The 13,960-nt window shown below is 41.1% G+C and overlaps 1 protein-coding gene across 3 annotated transcripts; it reads right to left on the bottom strand.

Moving 5' to 3' along the window:
- Window positions 1–21: 21 nt before the first annotated feature.
- CCZ1 (CCZ1 homolog, vacuolar protein trafficking and biogenesis associated) lies at window positions 22–13,566 on the bottom strand. Of its 3 annotated transcripts, XM_052680527.1 has the most exons (15): window positions 13,319–13,523; window positions 11,680–11,777; window positions 11,458–11,551; window positions 11,284–11,358; window positions 10,869–10,916; window positions 10,277–10,360; window positions 8,169–8,344; window positions 7,686–7,767; window positions 6,572–6,633; window positions 5,763–5,874; window positions 4,815–4,848; window positions 4,346–4,463; window positions 2,673–2,831; window positions 1,509–1,636; window positions 22–373 (listed from the first exon to the last, which is right to left on the bottom strand). In XM_052680527.1, the coding sequence occupies exons 1-15, from the start codon at window positions 13,415–13,417 to the stop codon at window positions 318–320; spliced, it is 1,425 nt and encodes a 474-aa protein (XP_052536487.1). In that variant the 5' UTR covers window positions 13,418–13,523; the 3' UTR covers window positions 22–317. The 3 variants fall into 3 exon arrangements, with proteins under 3 accessions (XP_052536487.1, XP_052536486.1, XP_052536488.1); XM_052680526.1 differs by lacking the exon at window positions 11,680–11,777 and having other exon boundaries at window positions 13,319–13,566; XM_052680528.1 differs by lacking the exons at window positions 10,869–10,916; window positions 11,680–11,777 and having other exon boundaries at window positions 13,319–13,566.
- Window positions 13,567–13,960: the final 394 nt, after the last annotated feature.

The following is a 13,960-nucleotide window of genomic DNA, read 5'->3' as shown; positions in this document are numbered from 1 at the left end:
GCAAGAGATCAAAAGATGCCCTTAAAAGTGTAACAATTATTAGCTGTATTTTATTTGCCAGTAAAATATTCACATAACATCAGAATGGAATGGTACAGGTGAATTCAGACTGGTTTTTAATTTGTTTGCACATACATAAACTTCTTTAAAATCTAGAAATTTCATGATCAGTTTACAGATTTTAGTAGAAATTTTGATTCTTACAAAGCAAGTATTGCTTTACTATTGTCCTTATTCCAGTCAATAATATGACTAATAACTTTTCATGTTGAACAAGTGTCTGACATTGACATCTTTATAAATCAGTCCTCTGCAGATCAATCCAAGAAGAAAATATTATTAAATTGTGTCGCACAAAGTTTCTTCACTTCTTCTGTAAAACAAACAAAGAAAAACCCCACATTTAAAAAAATAACATTTTAAAGGGACCTATGTAAGAAGCAGGGCTAGCATCAAGTAGAGTATAATTAAATAGACAAAAACAAACAACCACAAACAAGATTCTGCTGTAGACATTTTTTGTTGCTGTTTTCAGTAAGAGAAAGCTGAGTCAAGTCAGAAATTTCAGTCTGTCTGAAAGAGGAGCTGTAAGTGGCAGAAGTGTAAATGAGGAGGAGTTGGCTGGACCATCTGTCTTGTCAAACCTCTACACTGCCACAGCAGAATACCTGGCTTCCACACAAGGAAGGATATCATAAGATATACTTTTCAGAGGAAGGAGGGATTGCTGGAGTCTGTTACAATAAATCAGGTCAGCAGAGCTTTTTGCAGTTTGGCAGACAGTGGTGCAGGGGTAGCAGTACTTCCTGGATTTATAAGGCACACAAAGAAACACGTGCTGTTCCTGCACTACAGATTTGATCCTGAAGAACAACAGCCAGATAAGTCATGCCACCAGCTTCTCTTCCTAAAATTTAGATTTTGTTTTTCTTTCTAAGACGAAAGCATAAACTAATTAATTCTTTCCCATCATCCCTGTGAGAGTACTGCCTCTTATTAAAACACACAGTCCCAAAATTGCCATGCTTGTCCTACTCAAACTACTCCTCTTAAAAATGAATCTGTTTAAAAGCTTACTGCCACTTCCTGCTGATTTGCCCTTTAAGAGTAAATCACTCTTTAAATAGCATTAAAAATAGACAATAACTGAATGAATACCAATGACAGGAGAGACGTGATGTGTAAATAACCTACTAATGGATCACTGACAAAAGTCAGATATAGCAGTTTTCAACTAATACACTTCATTAATTGTTCCTCAGCTTCACAGGGTACTTCTCTATTTCCAAGGAGGAAGAATAACTGCTTAGATATTTGGCAGGCATGCTTAAATGATGCTGCTATTTTTCTGTAGCTGATGGAAGGCAGACTAAAACCTTACAGCTGTCCTTGTCCTGCCTGTTGTAGATCACTGTCTCGAGGTTTTTGGATCAGATGGATTTTATTATTTTTCCACAGACAGATATTTTAGTAGTAACTACTTGAAGGTAATAAAAACCAACCCTTACCGTTAACTTCAATCAGGTTTGCATTTTTTTGATTCAAAATAACATACAATTCTCGCTGGTCAGACTTTTTCCCAACTACCCAGTAATCACTCATTGCCTTCACAATAATTTCCTCATCTTCATCAACTCTGAAAGAAGTTGCAGAAGGTAAAGGTGATGGCAAACTGCTTTTCAACAATTTTCAGTACAAATGATTACAAATAATGTCCTGATTTGTTGTGTCTGTGTAGTATCAGAGTACTAACTTGATAATTCAATAATTCATCAATCCAAGATGAAAACTTCACAAATAAGCTGTGCAGAATGATTTAGTCACTGAAGGACACAGATCTTAATTTTCTGCTGCTCTGAAGAAAACGTCTGTCTTCCAGGAAGCCCAGGAACACTTCAAACATTGTTTTGTTACCATGACCAGAGTACAGGTGGATATGCTGTGTGCAAGTAGTTCTCTCACATCAAGTTGTTAAACCTACAACTCAACCATGCTGAAGAACTAGGTCTGTTACACGAGGCTGTCACAAACCCAGGACTTCTGTAGCATGCAATTTTTTGATTTAAAGGAAAATGAAAAACTGAAGTTGGACAATTGCTAGTTCCTAGATAGAACTACAGGCATCACAGTCATTCTGTAGTGAAAGGAACGTCTCTTCACCATGAAATAGGTAAGAAGATACAACTTACAGAAAGCTAGTTACATTTTCTAGGAGCAGTACTGTAATAACTGCAAGGTTTGTATTCCATCTATTGCCCAGTCCCTAAAAGCAGCCAGCTGTTTCAGAGGAGCATGTGATACGATAGGCTGAAGCAGGTTTCCCTGTTCTTTATTCTACTTAGCCTGAAATTAGCCAGACCTGTGTGCAGAAGCAGTAGATAAAGCTTCAGGTTTCTTACAGTTTCTCTAAAGCTTCAACGAGATGAGATTTGCTAATATAGCACAGAGGCCCTGGTCCTTTACCTAAATTCTTTTTTTCTAAAGAACAAGAACAGTTTATGTATGACACACCACCTCTATCCACCACAAAATATACAGGACCAGCACAATAAAGTCTATCATGCAAAGCTATGAAAGTCATCCAGGTCAAAAAGGCACGGAAGCTTCACAAATGAAAAAAAAAAATTAATTGACAGAAGGACTTAAAAGAGTATTTCATAGTTGAACATTACCTAGAGAAGTCACTGTTGATGTCACCCAGAATCTTCATGAGGTCAGGATGTACAGATGCAAGTGATACACTGGGTGTTTTCCTCATGTGAATGGTACTCTTCTCTGCAAGGTTCATGTGATTGAAGTAGATGAACTTAAACTGAGGCTCCTTCTCAGCCCTAGGAAGATTCAGGAAAAGCAAGTGACTTGCAAATACTGCCACGGCACCTAAACAGGACTCAGAGAGAACAGCTGTCAGCCAGCCAGGGTAAAACTGAGACATCCTGAAATTATTTTCACAGTAAAGACAGCAAGTAAGACTTGTGGCAAAATCAAACTTCATTTCAACACTTAAATGAGAAAATAAAATGAAACAAATCAGTTTTTCCTCTTCTTGGGCTACTTGGACACACTGCAGTCTGACAGCCTGGTTCCATGTACAGCAATATTTTGTTCCATGTACAGCAACTTTCTTACAGGCTGCTTTTTCTCCACTGTTTTGTTTCCTTGCCACGTCAGCTTAGATTGGTTTTTAAACAGAAGCTTAGTCTTTAAACTGTCGAATTGGGAATCTTCTACTCACCTAATTTTTCTACCATAAAAAGAAAGAACTCTGCCTTGATCAGTGCAAATAAATATTCCATCATCAGTGGTGTGGCCAGGTGAGACTATTTTCAAACTCCTGCTTTCGTTATTCTTTTCCATTTCCTCTTTTATTACAGTAATATAACATCTGTCACTTACAGCTTCTGTAGGAGCCATAAGAAACTTAAATGGGCAAAAACTGGCTATGGCAAGTGGTACTACAAGCCATGTATTATTCAGCACGAAGGAGATACCCCGCTGACACCAGTCACCTTAGCAAACAACTAGATACACTTTCTCTCTGTCACTCCAATGAATTAGTTTCAAGAAACTGTATTGTGTTTTCAGGACATCATGGCATTAAACTTTAAAAAAGTTAAAGCAGCCAAAGCCAGCACCAGGTAACATAAAAAGACCCCCACGTAGTCTGGGAAAGCAGAAGTCAAATGAAATCAAGGTAAGAAAGGAGGTGGGCACAGAGCCAGCAGCGCTTTCTTTTCTGTAAGAAACTCAATGTTGTAATTGCCCAGGGCCATCTGTGAACTTCAAGAGATTCAGTCTTGCTCAAGAAAAGTTGGGAAGTACAAACTGAAGTTAAGGTTTTCCAGGAACTGCTGCTTTTCTACTTCAGCACACAGGGAGATGGATGGTAAAAATGCAGACTTAAGTTTTTTATCTTCTAGATTTATCAGCTAGTTTCATGTTCACATATGAAAGAAGCACTTGTAACTGAATAATCAGTTAACAGCTTGGGAATGAGGCAGCAGAATCTTAATTGATTAAGATTGTTAAGAATTATTATCTTAATGTTTACATGATTTTTTTGCAGCAGCTCTGCATGTAGAGGAAGAAGGTTTCAGCTACACAATGAACATTTATTCCTGTAGAAATAATGTGCATGTTATTACATCAGGAAGACTTGAATGTGCAACAACAAGGACTTTATAAATGCTTAAGATACAGAAGGATAGATAAACATTTAAGATACACAGCTAACCCAGTGCTGTCAACATTTAGGAACAGGTTGCTATTATATAAGCAGTCCAATAAGCCTAGTTTTTAACCAACTAATACAGGACTACGACAGAAGCAGAAATGTGGTACAAACCCTGATATTCTCTTGTTGATGTTGTATTGCTCACATATGTCTGAGGCTAACACAGTGAGCTGAGGCCCAACAATGCTGTCCAGTTTACGGCAAAACTCCAGTGTGGGTGGAATTGATGCTAAGATGGTAAAGAAAAGGGAGAAGTGAGATTCTCTTCCAACTGTAGACAGGGTACAGTTTCTGTAGTTGCTTTCCTTAGACATCATTGGAAGCCCTAGGACCAATTTATCTTTTAATTATACTCACGCACTGTGCAAATCATCTGTAAATTAACTTTAAGCAACACTTAGTCATTTTATTGTGTAAACTGAATTACCAGTGGAGCAAAATGAAAAGATCGATAAAAAGCACTCAGGAAGTAGAAACTCACATAAGAAATTAACTTGAGTGTTTTTCAAGAGTAAAACAAGTTTTATGCACTTTGGATTAACTGTGTTTCACTTTAGAAATGACACCTGCAGGTGCTTACCATCAATCATAAAGCAGACAGCTGCACTCATGGCCTGGAACAAAAAGGAAAGTTAAAAACATTTACAGCAGGTTACTGCAGCCACCTCAAAGAAATGGCAGTGCTTCAGGGACGCATTGGTCAGCCAGATTTTAAAAAATTACTGGTTACTACAACTTCACCCAGTTTAAAGGTACCCATCGTGCAATCAGCCCTAACACAGGAGAGTTACAGTCTTAAACCCTGCGTATGGGAACCGTTGAGTCCTGGCCTGCACCACTGATGGAGCACCTGGGGAAAGGACCGGTGGGGTCTGGGAGCACAGCTGAAGGCAATTCACCAGTGGGACAGGAAGAGGTCAGCCTGCCTGCAGCTCTCTCAGACCTCATTGCAGGGCTGACTGGCCCTGGGGAAGGATTTCTTCCTGGAGATCCCTCCTTGGTGAAGCTTTCCCTGTGAACCTCGAACCTTCTGATACAGGTGAGCGATCTTCTTCCATTCCTTGCCTTATAGCATCTTTCTATTGTGTCAATCCTTTTGTCACTACACCTCTGGTGTAATGCCTTTCCCATCATACTGATCTGTCCAACTGCTATACCCTGTAAACTGCACTGAGAGTTAAATAGGAGAAATGCAAGATGTATTAATAAATGCATTTTATGCAAGGACATATATCTGCTAGGAACTTCTCCCCACCAATTAACACAATATAAAGATAAGTATGAAATCACAAGGTTGAAGACTGATATTTTGTTTTGATAAAATGTTATTTTAGGAAGGTACAGAAGAGAGGAAAAGAGGATTCAGGTTTTAAAGCTTCTTGCTCAAAATTCCAAACAGTTTTGTCTCTTTAGTCTGGTCCTATCAATTCATGTCTGTATGCAATTCACAAGTATTTCATATCACTGGCTTCTTCATTGTATATAGATTCTTAGCTTTGATGAGTAATTGCAGAGAAAAATGCAATACCTTATAAACAATTAGATGAAGTTCTTCATATGTGTCATCAGTGTTAACAAATATTTTGGGGAATCTGCATTTTGCTTCTGGATCGTTAAGATTTAAGGGTCCTGTAAGAAACCTATAAAATAATTTAACAGTTAGATGTGATGCATTCCTGTATTTCAGTTTTTCTAATTTAACAGATGTTTGTGAAGTTAGCAACTACTTGCATCTTTGAATGGATCTGAAGACAGTGAGTACTGAGCTATCCAGAGAAGCACAGAGCCCTATTTCACTGCTACTGGGAAAGCCTGCATCCTTCGCTTTCCACCAGTAGCTTTAGGTAGAACAGTGATGTACTACAGAAACTTAACTTTGAGGGGAAGGCCAGGAGAGCTCGTGCCATTGCTTCAGTCCCTATAGAATACAGTATATCAGACAAAAGGAACTACAGTATTAAAAGAAAGCTGGTGCAAATCCACAGTTATTCAGATCTTGCCCAGTTGCTTACATGCCCTCCGTGACACGCTGAGTTCAGTATCATTAGAAACATGCACCTCTGTCTCAAGTGCCTGACTGAAAGGAGGTGTCTGGAGTGCTGCCAGAACTCTTCATGCAGTACATTAAGAACAGTGGAGAAGAAAAGGCTTAATTACTGTGACTGCATACTACTTTTTTTTCTTTCTTTTTTTTTTTCATCCAGAGGTTAGGTTTCACTCAGCACTGACTGCTGTGCGGCCTGTGGAATAAACTTCATGTGGAGATAAATTCCTTCCTCTCAAACATTTTGCCCTCGAGGGAAACAGCAGTAGATGGAGACAGTAATTAAGAGCTACCTTCCATAATGTTGTAGATTTCCTGGCATTTCAGCCCGTATTGGAGAATCTCTTCCTGCTAACTGAAGCAAAAAGGAACAAGAAAAAACAGTTTAGAGGTATTTCCTGCTAATGTGTTGTGGACTGTCTTCAAATCATACCAAAACAAACCATTTGCAGAAAAATAGCAGTTGGCTAAGGTGCAAGAGTTGCTGACAGGGCATTCAGACTTTGCACTTATTAATTTTTAAATGTACTTTATAGAGCTCTGCCAGGAAGGGAGGGATAGGAAGGGCAGCTAACTCCTTGTGGTTTGAATGGCATTTCACACTGAAACAAACACCATAAGTCCAATGTTTTCTTCTTGAAAAGCTTGCTAAAAGCCACAGAAGCTTGCTTTTCAGTTATAGGAGGTGAAGAGGTTCTGCCTATAAGGCTGGAAGACTTTAAAAATTCACTTCAAGCAGTTTGAAACTTCAATTCACCAAGCCCTGAGCTGCTAGACAAAGACTCAGAGGTCAATTAGGAGTTCCTAAGATACTGTATGTCAAAATTGCTGTATTTGATCAACAATGCATTAACTACAAAACAACACACTCAATTACCTTAAAAAACCTTACAGGTGTTAATGTGCAATAACACTCCATGTCTCTGGTAGACCCAAACGTGTTTTTAAATCATTTCATTTTAAAATGATACTTGCATCAAAATGCTCATTTCTTATGATAACAGAAGCATGTGAGAAGAGCAGTAAGACATATCTCAGTCCCACTTTCTGTTAGTTCTAAGATTCAGTTCTACTTCAGCAGCTTGTAGACTTTATTGAGGATGTTGGCTGTGAATACCCAGCATCCTCTTTGAAGTTTGAGCAGGTCTCCACTGGTGCTACAAGCAGTCATTAGGTATCAGCATTTAGGAAAGCCCCTGTCAGTATTCAAAGTATCAGCATAATTCTGATGTACTGTAATTGATAGGTGCAGACATTACTGACTTCAGTTGAGTGTCCCAAAAGCAACAATTCTCAGATATTCCTAAACTGAAATTTAAGGTGAGGAAGGGAGAAGAGATGCTTCTCTTTTATATTTTAGACTTCAGTGCTACAGGGTACACAAAAAATAAATCCAGTGTATCGTACCTCAGGCTCCATGTGTCTTGGGAACAGAGATGTTGTGAGATACTTGTACAGAATTCTCATATCGTCTTGTTCCAGTCCACTCCTAAAGCACAGGGAGATGGAAAAATGCAAATTGTTTGTCATGTGGTTCCCAGGTCACATTTTCCCCTAATCACAACCCAGGCAGCAGAACAGAACTGGGGTGGGTAGCAACATTTCAGTGTCTGGGTAGATTAAGTCTCAAAATATTCATTTTATTTAAAATGTTATTTCCTAAATTCAAAACATCCCCAAGTTTGCTGTAAAATAGAGTCATTTCTGTCTGCTACTAAACCATATTCAGTGTCATAATTATGTAAGTTAAGCACAGAGTAGAGTTGTTCTCTTCTGTGAAACTTGAAAAAACAAAATGCTTAGCTGGAAGTGAAGCACAGTGCCTGAGCAGCTTTGCCATGCCAGTAAGTACCCCCCAGGTCCCACAGAATAAGTTAGTGAAGTACCTACCAGATCAGCTGATCATTGTAGAGAAATGCAGTATATTTGACTATGTTTAGGCTTTCTTCCATCCTATTGATAAATGACTGAATTTTCAAGTAAGTCATTTTATCCAGTGGAAAGAAGCTGATTCCACAAAATACATCCAGCAGATCACAAGACTGTAAGTGCAGTGTCTGCAAGTACTAAGAGAATAATTGCATTGTTTTTGAGAATTCAGGAAGCTTCCAATGTGTCGATTTAAATGACTAATTTGAATCGAATCCCCTGTAATCTAAGCTAAGGACCCCAAAAAACTTTCAGTTCTGCTTATGCAAAGATTTTCTTTATGTGTCAACACGATTCCAAGTCTCAGCTTACTAATATTTCATTAGCTGGCTTTTAAGGCCAGTTCAAGATCCTTTGAGAGGATAAGAAAGCACAGCCTTTCATACCAGTGTTCCATTTCAGAAGTTACTGTAAAAATGAACAGATTAGCTTGTGCCATGCAAAGGAGATTATTTTCTTTCCTGATAGTGCATTTAAAATCTCTGGGTAAAGCTTACAATCTGCCCAGCATCCTGGTGTGTGCAAGATAAGTTAGCCCATGGCTCCCTCTGCAGTCATTTCACATTACCAAAAAAATCACCTTGCTACTCGGAGCAGCACATATTGCCATGATAACAGAGCAGTAGGAAAACATCAACAGAAATCAGATTCATATGCACAGGACAGAATAGCAAAAGTTATTTCTTATATCAAGTGATTACAGACATCTTTGCCTATCTGGTATAAAAAAAAAAGCTGCATTTAACCAACCACAGACATACAGCACTGCTCAGATCAATCTGTCCATCTTAGCAGAACAGTTCTCTTAAAGTTCATGCATTTCTAAATCAGATGAGAACACTTTTGTTCACACTTACATATCCCACAGTACATGCAGATAGCATGACAAGTTTTTGTCACAGTTGAAATCTCATTTTCTTTCAGTTTGATGGCATGCTTGGTCTGCATTGAGTGTTTGGCCAATTAATTCAATAGGCTCACAGCAGAACATCTGCATGAAAGTTCTTTCTAAGCATTTCTTATTCCCCAGGAGAAGGAGAAATATTTTTTCCCTTGGGCTTCTTGGTTACACAAATCTCAGTGCCTACTCTTTTATCTTCAGTAGGAACTTAAAAAGGAAAATAATATTTTTAGATTAAAATCTATTGCTTCTCTTCTTGCCATGCTCTATTTTTTAATTTAGTCTAGAAAATGTAGAAGGTTTATCCAATGTCAAGGTTTATCCTAGGCCTTACTTTAGTCTTACAAAAAAAACCCAAAGATGCAGACAGACAAAACTCCAAGACAAAACAACAACCCACACAGAGAACAATTTTTAAATACCAGTTTAAAATGACTACTCTCTACCTTTATGAGAGCTGTCAATAGTCAGATGTCTGTGATGCTCAGACACTGCTGACAGCAGTCCTCAGCTTCCTTCTGTGCAACAGACACACGGATGCCACCTTCTAAACTCAGCCTGATGAAACTTTTCACGTTGGAAGTCTTGCTAGATGTGACTATTTGGAAGTCACATGAATAATATTTGATTGACTTCCTGCTCAGAAATAGGTTTTGCTTTCCATCTTTTCGCTCAAGTGTTTGCTTTTCAAAGTTGAAGCTGAATACTGAAGACAAGTTATAAACAAGGCTTATTTTCCAAAACCTTATCAGGTATCACTGATACCACAAAGGAAAACAAATTAGTGAAGTATCACCACTACCCATTACTTCACAGTACTGTGGGACCTGAATGTCTGTGCACGTAGGCTGTAGAATTGCTATCTCCAGATATTTTCAAGAGCCAGGTTGGATGGGGCCGTGGGCAATCTGTTCTAGTATCACATCTGGAGGTTGGTGGCCCTGCCTGTGGCTTGGAACTTGATGATTCTTGGGGTCCCTTCCAACCCAAGCCCTTCTATGATTCTATCTTAGTAGCAAGCAGGAAGTATTTGGAAAAAGTGAGTAAGCAGACTTGGTGTTGTTGCTGCATCTCTCCTGCGGTGCTTGCATTACAAAATCACTGAAGCCACGCAGGGAAGATGTTGGATTTTATTCCCAGTGAACAATCACACTCTGTGTGTTCTTACCCGATGGAAGAATTTCTCTAGTCTCTCCTTTAAAACTTTTACACCTCCATCTTCCATTGCTTTCAGAAACGTGCCATTGAAAAGCTAGTGGTTAAAAGAAGTCAGTCAGTTGTGTAGGTGCTTTAATTTCTTGCATCTCAACAGTAAAGCTCATCTTCCTCACTATTTCAATGCTGCATAGATACAAATGTACCCTTTTATTGGGAAAGTCTTTCTGATTTGCAGTCTAGATATATATAGTAGCAGAGTCAGAATTAAAGTATTCTCTATTAGTAGTAAAGTTACTTATCTGTGTTGCTTAAGCACCTTATTTTCTAAAAGCCATATTGATGGCCTTTATTCAGTACTGAATACTGAATAACCATAGATAGTATCTAATACCATCAACATCAAGTGGACTTGACAGAAACAAGAGGGCTCTTATTTCTACAGTAAGCTAATGAACCAATGCTGGCAACTGCAGCAGTTGACTTTTTTCCTCCACCACCACAGTAACAGCTTCAGGAAGAGAGCAGCCAGCAACAGTGAGCTTGCACATCCAGATGGTATCATGAGGGTTTCCTCCACTGCCCAGAAGAGTTATTAACCCTACCTTGTACATGCTGTAGCACTGCTGCAGGACTGAACTATAAACCTTGTCCTGGAGAAAACAGAGCAAGGCATTAGAGCAAGCAGAGGTAGTATTTCGAATATTTTGGCTGAGCTGCACATAAATGTTTTCAAAGAGCAGGCATGTGCACAGATCAGTGCTGTGAATGCACACAGCATTTCCAGTCAGCATACAGAAATTACTTTATACCTCTAAGCTATGAAAGTGAGTCACCTCACATTTAGGATGAAAAGCATTATTAACTCACACATCTTGTCAGTTACAAATACTGTATTTCCTGAAGGCCAATGGTTAATCTTATCAAGAAGAAAACAACGTGGGTACTTCTGATGGTACTTTAAAATGCAATATAACTGATGAAAAATGGGAAGAGGAAAGAAAAAGAGTTCAGTATTACCAGCAATTCTTCTTCCTGGTATTCATAAACTGGCTTTCCATCTTTGTGTTTTTCTATTATGGGATTTCGTACAACCTAGAAAATGGAGCAGGCTGGCATTAGACAATGCAGAATGCATTGAGAACATTCTGATACAACGTTTTAGAAATATGCATATATCATGTGCATAAGTACCATGACCATCCAGAAGTTCTCTTCAGGTTCATGGAAAAACTGCCTGTTCTTCTGTGTATGCAGGGATTTTGCAGGTTTTGTTGGACTAAAGGTCCTGGAAAGAAAGCACGTATGTAGATATAGGTACTTATGTATGCATGCAAAAAGAAAACCTGCATGATTGGGAAGTTTAAAACATACTGTTTGCACTACTACAACAAGCCACACAGTCAGACTTTATACCTTGTGAATTGCACTATAGCTTCACATAGTCCCACATTTCTAATTTTTTCATTCTTTTCTACTTCATTTGGGTGATAGAAGAGAATCTTCTTCTCTTCCTAAAATTTGAAATAAGAAGGAAATCAAAATACATTTTAACAGAATCAAGGTTAAAAAATATGCAGCTCACAGTTTGATTGCTTTTTAGTCCTAATCTCTTAATCTTTTAGGCAGAATTATATCTCGTACCTAAACAAACTTCCACAGTAACAAATGAAAGGCATAATTAAGCACACTTAAATAGTCAGCCCAAGACATTTCAAGAAGGTTTATAAATTCCAAGGCTATTTGAATCATAGGACTTAACCACAGCCAGTTCAAAGCAAGGCTAGTTTCAAAGCCAGATCAAAGCATGGCCAGCTTCAGAGCTAGCTCCAACTGCCCAGGGCCAGTCAAGTTCTGAACATCTTCAAGGCTGGAGGTTCCACAGCCTTTCTGGGATCTGTTCTGGTGTTTGATCGTTTCAATGTGAATAATTTCTTCTGGCTCATCAGAAGTTCCCTTGCTGCAACTTCTTCTATTGCCTCCCATTGTTTCCCTGTGCATCTTCAAGAACCTGGCTCTGTTCTCTCTATAACCACCTCTGAGCCAGGAGAAATCAGCTATCGATCTCCTTCCAACGTGCCGTTCTTCAGGCTGCACGGTCTCAGTTCTCTGGGGTTCTCCTTGTATATCACACACTGCAGCCCCCTGACCAACCCGGTGCCCCTTCATCTTCCAGTTTGTCAATATTTTTCCTACTCTGGGAAGTCCCAAAGGACCTCCATGCTCACAAACAGGGTAAGCAATCGCTTTGTCTGGCTGCCAATACACTCTCACAGCACAGGACGCCGTCCATTTGCACAAGAGCACACTGCTGATTCATATGCGACCTGCTGCTCACTGGGACTCCCTGGTCCCATTCTGCAAAGCTCCTTTCCAACTAGGCAGCCCCCGGCCTGTTGTGCTGCACGACGCAGCTCTGCCCCACTTGTAGCTCTCTGCATTTGCCTTTGCTGACCTTTGGGAGGTTTCTGCTCGCCCAAACCCCCGCCTTGCTGAGCGTCCCTCTGAGCAGCTCCCTCAGTTCTGGGATTTGGTGAGGAAGCATTCAGCCTCATTACTGGGTCATAAATAAATACACAGTGCGTGAGGGTGCAGCCTTGTGCCAAAACACTTCTGAAAGTGAAGACAGTCACATGAGCTCTGCAATTTTATCACCTAAAAACTTAATTGCTTACTAAAATTAAAGGTGACAGTAGCATGAAAACGCTGCTGGCAATAACTTGGACTATGCCAAGTTTTCTAGTAAGTTACAGCGCGATGGATAAAGTTATCATCCCTGACACAGCACCAACAGCTCAGCCCTCGGCCGCAGTATTTCACTGGCTGCCCTGAGACGGCCCCGGCTGCCGTCCCCCCCGGAGCGGACACAGAACGGAGCCGCGCTGCCCCCGCCGCCTTTGTTCGCGGGGCTCCGCGGGGCGAGGCGCCAACCCGGTGGGTACGCATTGCCGGACGGCTTCGGAGCCGGGCGATCGAGCCCAGCCGCCTCGGGACCCTCTGCGGAGACGGGCCGAGCCGCTCCTCTCCCCCTCGGCTCTCCCCACCCCTCCGGTACCTCTCCCTCTTTGGGCCCCAGCTTGGGGTTGTAGATAAAGAAACTGAGCAGGGTCGGAGCGAGCTGCTTCTCCTGGCCGCCGCCCGCCGCCGTCGCCATCCCGAACCGGAAGCGAGCGCGCCTGTGGCCGGCCGCCGCCACAAACCATCGGGGAGCAGCCCGCGGCCCTCCGCCGGCACCGGCCGGGAGCACTTCCGCCTTCCTCCCTCCTCCCCGGAAGCGCACGGCGCCATCCCGGAAGTGCTCCCGGGCCCGGGTCTCTCTCCACAGCGCTCCCAGCGGCGGGGCGGGGCTCCGTCGCTTCGTGTTTTCCTGTGAACTTCCAGACCCAAAGGAAATTCGGTGCGAATTTGGAAGTAGAGCCAGCTAGGTAAGAGTGCGTCCTGCACAGGTATGCGGCTGGGAACCTGCAGGAATCAGTGACGCGTTGATGAAATGAATTCCTGTGTGGGGCAAAAGACGTAACGTGCCACGTGGTCTCGTAGGGAAGGTGTGGCAGGAAGCGCTCTCACATCGTGCCGGGCTGAGTGTGAAACAAACGGGCATTTTTGCCACGTGTTCGTTTTCCGCGGTTGTCACCGCTTGTCGCCATCCCGCCTTCACACGTCCTTTAACGCCGTCCCACCGCGCGGCGTCCTACGG

This window comes from Tympanuchus pallidicinctus, unplaced genomic scaffold (genome assembly GCF_026119805.1).
Source record: "Tympanuchus pallidicinctus isolate F22 unplaced genomic scaffold, pur_lepc_1.0 scaffold18, whole genome shotgun sequence".
Lineage (NCBI taxonomy): Eukaryota > Metazoa > Chordata > Aves > Galliformes > Phasianidae > Tympanuchus > Tympanuchus pallidicinctus.
Note: the sequence above shows the minus strand (reverse complement) of the source record. Positions and strands in the feature narration are given on the sequence as shown.

Coding starts and splice junctions, on each gene's coding strand:
- CCZ1 (XM_052680526.1), bottom strand. CDS start 13,551: ATGGCGCCGTGCGCTTCCGGGGAGGAGGGAGGAAGGCGGAAGTGCTCC. Junction 11,359..11,457: donor AGAACTTCTGGATGGTCATG/GTACTTATGCAC, acceptor TCCATTTTCTAG/GTTGTACGAAATCCCATAAT. Junction 7,768..8,168: donor TACAATGATCAGCTGATCTG/GTAGGTACTTCA, acceptor CCTGTGCTTTAG/GAGTGGACTGGAACAAGACG.